Below are 5,607 nucleotides of genomic sequence, written 5' to 3'. Positions count from 1 at the left end.
CCGCCCGGCGCCCCCCGCGCGCCCCGAGTCCCGCCGGCGGCCTGCGGCCGGGCGGGTGGCGAAGATGGCGGCGCGGGCCGGCCCCCGCCTCGCCTACTCCTCACCTGAGGTCTCGTCGGCCCCGTCGTGGTTGGAGTTGAGCTCCTTTTTACTGACTTTGGCCGCCGGCGCCGACATGGTGCTGCTCCGCGGTCGGGGGGGGAGCGGGGAGGGGGAGAGAAGGGAAGGCGAAGGGGGCGGGCAGCGGCTTCCCCTCACGCCACACGCGCGGGCGCTCGCTCGGTCCGGTCGCCTCCTCCCGGCGCTCGCTCGCTTTCCCTCCCCCTGGCTCGCGCGCTCTGCCCTCGCGGCCTGACGACAAGGGAGGGGCTGGGGTTGCGTGCCGGGCCCCGGCCCGGGCTCCTGCTTACGGAGGGGAGGCGGCGGCGGGCGGGCAGGCTGCTCTGCTCCCTCACTCACGCTCCGCGCTCCAGCTAGCTGCTCGATCTCCCCGAGCCGCCTCCTCCTCCACCTCCTCCTCACGGCGAGGGGCGGGCGGCAGGGCGCAGGCGCGCCAGGCCCCGCGCGCACGCCCCGCCTCCGGCCAGAGAGGCTCGCGCCGCCTCACCATAGGCTAGGGCGCCAGGACCAGCGGGCGGAGCCGCGGCGAGGAGACACAGGGCCTGGCGAAGAGGCGGGAGGAAGGAACGCCGCGACGTACGGGGACTGCCCCCCGCGCCGCGCTCCCCTCCCCCGCTTTCCCCTTCTCCAGCCCGACCCGGGACTTTTGCGCGCTACGGGCGCGCGGCGGCCCGAGGGGCGGGGCCTCGCCAGGCTGCGCGCAGGCTCCCAGGCGGGTGCGTCACGTGGTGGCGGAGCGGCTTCCCCTGTCTGCTGGGTGGCGCGGGGGAGAGGGGTGTCTGCAGCCCCCCGAAAGCGCAGGCCTCGTAGTAGCCTGCCTTCAGAGCACTGGAGCCCAGATATATATCCACCCCGGGTTCTGCACTCTGGGACACTACTGGGGCGCCCCTCGTGGGGGAAGGAAGGCGCCACCTCCATCCTATTTCCCAGAGAGGGAAGCTGCCTTCGGAGTCAGGCTTGTTTGCAAAGCCCGAAGCTGCCCAGGCCACTCACAGGGAGGGGCTTTTCCTGCCTCTTAGTCCAAGCTCTGCCCAGCAGGCTGTGTGCACTTGGGCAAGTCATTTTCCCTCTGTGGGCCTATTTGTTATGAAATTACAAAATTCAAGAAAGGCTGACAAACGGAACGTTGTGTTAAGTGGTGATGTTTAAGCAGGGCCACGCTAAAGTGGAAGTCCTCTGAAGGCAAGGAGGTGCCACATTCATTCGCGGGTGCTTTTGACCCAATTCAGTGCCTAATTCAAGGAGCTTGCAAGAATCCGTACAGAGTGCTAAGCGCCACTCCCAGCAACTGCGCCTGCATCGCACAACTGCAAGATGGAGTCGGCTGTGTTAATTTCATTTCGCTACGTCAGAGAACAAGGCCTGCTTTAGAAGCCAAGTCTTGAAACAGGAAGGCCAAGGCATTTCTGTTTAAACTATGCTTTCCAGGTAATGCAAATGTACCACTCACTGCTCTACTCCCTCCTGCAGGGCCCCAAGACATGGACACAAAAAGTCTGAAATCTCTCCTTGGGTGTTTATAACCAAAACCAGGGGTTGGATTATTTGCCTTCCAGGACTCACATGTTACTATCAGTTCTTAAAGCTCAAGCAGTGTCTTTCATGTTCAAGATAATCCATTGGTGGGTGATCGATAAATGTTAAGTTGCAGACAGTCCATGGGAAGAGAATACAAATGTCTTCTTGGGGCTTTCCCCAAAACCCAGAAGTTAATCTTTCTCCTCCAAACCTTATTATTCTCAGTTGAGTCCAGCTCAATCCATACCCATCCCAATTGGACAGGATTTTTAAGGGAAGAATTATTAGCACCAATGAGAAGCTGGGAAATGTTTGACAACCAGCTCCCAGAAGAGAAAAAAACACACCAAAACCCCTGATTTGTAGCATTTGCTGATTTCAGTGGTGTATAAATACTCCTACCATGGCAAATTTCCTGCTACCACTTTTTTTTTTTTTTTTTTTTCGGTGCGCGGGCCTCTCACTGTTGTGGCCTCTCCCGTTGCGGAGCACAGGCTCCGGACGCGCAGGCTCAGCGGCCATGGCTCACGGGCCCAGCCGCTCCGCGGCATGTGGGATCTTCCCGGACCGGGGCACGAACCCGTGTCCCCTGCATCGGCAGGCGGACTCCCAACCACTGCGCCACCAGGGAAGGCCTCCTGCTACCACTTTGATGTCACTGAACAGAGATGGAAAGAAATACCAGGCTCCAACTTCCCTGGTGGCGCAGTGGTTAAGGATCCGCCTGCTAATGCAGGGGACACAGGTTCCAGCCCTGGTCCGGGAAGATCCCACATGCTACGGAGCAACTAGGCCTGTGTGCCACAACTACTGAGCCTGTGCTCTAGAGCCCGTGAGCCACAACTACTGAGCCTGCGTGCCACAACTACTGAAGCCCGTGTGCCTAGAACCTGTGCTCCGCAACAAGAGAAGCCACTGCAATGAGAAGCCCGTGCACTGCAACAAAGAGTAGCTCCCTGGGCTTCCCTGGTGGCGCAGTGGTTGAGAGTCCGTCTGCCGATGCAGGGGACACGGGTTCGTGCCCCGGTCTGGGAAGATCCCACATGCCGCGGAGCGGCTGGGCCTGTGAGCTATGGCCGCTGAGCCTGCACATCTGGAGCCTGTGCTCCGCGACGAGAGGCCACAACAGTGAGAGGCCCACGTACCACAAAAAAAAAAAAAAAAAAAAGAGAGTAGCTCCTGCTCGCTGCAACTAGAGAAAAGCCTGTGTGCAGCAACGAAGATCCAGTGCAGCCAAAAATAAACAAATAAAATTTTAAAAAACAAACAAAAATACCAGGCTCCAGTGCACTGGTGAAGCACGTAGCATGGGCCACAGGCTGTGATAAATACACGCATTTCCTTCTCTTTCAGTCCTCACAAAATACAAGACAGGTATTAATATCCTCATTTCACAGATAAACTCAACTTTTTTTGATACAGGTGGCAGGACCAAGGCTAATGGATAACAAAGCTCCTGCCCTAAGGACAGAGTTTTTCCACTTTTTTGACATGAATTACAGTAAGAGGTACATTTGACATTAGGGCCCAGTACACACCTACACACAAAACAATGCTTACCCTCACTGAGTGTGATGACTCTTAATCTTCTATTTTCTTTAAATGCAGGTCACTCTCCACTAAAATGATTTCATGACCCACAAATGGGATGAAACGGTCTTAAAAACACTGTGCTGAAGGCTGCTTTCATACACAAAACAAAGCCTGCTCACCGGTTGGTACCAGTGACCCAGAGCATCTCCTAAGTGACTGATCTACCAGTGTTTCCCATGTATCTGCAGGGGCTCCAGGGAGCCTTCTAATGCCTTCTGGTTAGGCAATGGGCTTCAAGGCTCCCACCCCAGCCCTTAGGACCATCCTGTTCTTCCAGACCTTTCCCACAGCACTTCTCAAGATGAATTCAAGGAGCACACACTAGGAAGTGGAAGAGAAAGAGAAAGCAAAAACGCCAAGTTTCAGTAAACAAGGGAGTGGCATGGACACACTAAGAGATAATTCACCCACTGAATTATTCTCTGTGGTCTCTCTCCCCTCCAACCTTAGGAGCTCTGCATTCTCTCCTTGGCCTCTCACCTCACTCTCAGAATTCCTCTCCCTTCTCCTTCCCAGCTTCCTTTGAAGGAGGAGAATCCCACAGCTTAAAGATTGGAACAGAGATGCTGGCATTCCCTGAAATGCAGCAGTGTCCCAGGATGAACCACCTTGGAGGGACTGTGGTTGCACCCTGCCGTCCCTTCTGGTACTGTTAATTCTCCCAAGAAGCTAAACAGAAGGCGACCAGAAGGACTCATCCACATTTTGCTGCTCACAAGTGGGAAAGAGTTTACTATCCGTCTCAAGAGCAGTGGTGATGAGCCAATTGCTGTCTTGTGTTTCACTTCCACTTAAGCCTCACAGCAAGCCTAACAGATACTATTGAGCCCATTTTACAGAAGAGGAAAGAAGCACAGGTTATGTCACTTTCCCAACGAGGTCACACAGCTGGATGCAGCCAGGTTGCGAGCTCTGTCCAGCTTTACCACATCGGGACATCGGCTGGGCAGGAGGTCTTTGCACCTCATTTGGAAGGGGATGGACTGAGACCCATTAAACGTAAACTTTCCACATCACCCAACAGATCCACAGGAGCTCTGCAATGAGGGCTCCTCATCCACTGCTCCTTCCACAAGCAAATGTGGACCTCAGCCAAGTGAGCAAATTAGGAAGATTCGTGGACTCCAAGCCCCTCCCCTCCATGCTGAGCCAGCTGGCTGTCACTTCCTGGGGCAATGCTGTCCTGCCTTCCAGGACCTATCCAAACTCACCCTCACCCCCTCCAGCTGCCCGCCTGCCGCGAAGGCCCCACCACACCCGAGATCTATCCGGGAGGCCTAATCACCAGAACAATGCACTTTGTGCTCAACTCCAAGCTGTGTGTGTGCAAAACACAGCCCTCATCTCCAAGTTAAGTGTTAATGGGGGGGTGGGGCAGACATGAAACCAACAATTAGAATGTACAGGCCAGGCTGGGGTGACTCTGGGTGCTGCAAGGACAGAAGGGGGCTCCTAACACACAGCAGCTGTCGCTCAAAGGAGAATACCTGCAAGGAGTGACTTTCCAGCAGGAAACTGCAGAACGAGTAGGCATGCACATGTAGGGAGAGGAGAGCGATCCAGGCAGAGGACAGACAGGCTTCCAGGCCCCGAGGTGAAAGAATGGAGCCCCAGGAGGTGAAGAGAGGTTAAAGGTGCTGGAGGGAGCCTGAACCTGGAGAGGTCGGCAAGGACCGGGTGGGCAGTGCCCCGGAAGTCTCTTAGTCAGTACCTCGAGGGCAATGGGAAGGCTAGGAAGGGTTTTAAGCCAGGGAGTCACATGATTGGCTTTGCTCTGCCTGGAAGGGAGGAGGAAGCCGGAAGCAAGAGGCGGAGGAGGGGGCAGTAATCCGGGCCAGAGTTATGGGCGGGCAGCAACAGCAGGAAAGAGGTGGACGGATATGAGGTGTTGAGGAACCACCAGGACTCAGGGATCTGATGGCACGTGGAGGAGAGGAGAGGGGTCACCCGTGTTTCCCCCAGCCTCAGGCTGGCTACTGGTGTCACTTGACCAAGACAAAAGGAACGAGTTTGGGGGCTGGGAGCGTAGGTGTGGGGTTGGGGCCAGGACCGAGCTCACGCGTGCTCCAGGCCTCCCACTTTCACCCCTTCTGGTTCTTCCTTCACGTACACCTAATCCATGCACCCCATGCTTAAAACCCTTCAGGGGAATTTGCAGTCATCTCAAAAAGTGTGGGGCAAAAAAAAGAAGAAATCACCTAGAAGTCAATCCTTGCAAATCCTTTAAATCTCCAATAAAACGTAGTGTCTGGACGTACCTTCCTTCGGCAAGTTTGGAGAAGCAGACTTTTCCTCTGGCCTGGAGGCAGGAGTCCGTCTCGGTTTCTTCGGTTTCTTTGCTTGGGGTGGAAGTGAAGACTGGTGTTTGGGGGCCAT

At 55.7% G+C, this 5,607-nt stretch overlaps 1 protein-coding gene across 2 annotated transcripts in view; it reads right to left on the bottom strand.

Moving 5' to 3' along the window:
* SET (SET nuclear proto-oncogene) overlaps positions 1-5,607 on the bottom strand; it is a 13,463-nt gene extending 7,856 nt beyond the window's left edge. The window contains exon 1 of one of the 2 annotated variants that reach the window (XM_029203634.1): positions 5,490-5,607. In XM_029203634.1, coding sequence (XP_029059467.1) covers positions 5,490-5,607 — 118 coding nt within the window. Of the gene's footprint in view, positions 1-104; positions 543-5,489 lie in introns of those variants that run through there. The other variant, XM_029203635.1, reaches the window with a different exon arrangement.

This window comes from Monodon monoceros, unplaced genomic scaffold (assembly GCF_005190385.1).
Source record: "Monodon monoceros isolate NGI ecotype Baffin Bay Population unplaced genomic scaffold, NGI_Narwhal_1 Super_Scaffold_5, whole genome shotgun sequence".
NCBI classification, from domain to species: Eukaryota; Metazoa; Chordata; class Mammalia; order Artiodactyla; family Monodontidae; genus Monodon; species Monodon monoceros.
The sequence above is the reverse complement of the archived record's forward strand: the minus strand, read 5'-3'. Positions and strand labels throughout refer to the sequence as shown.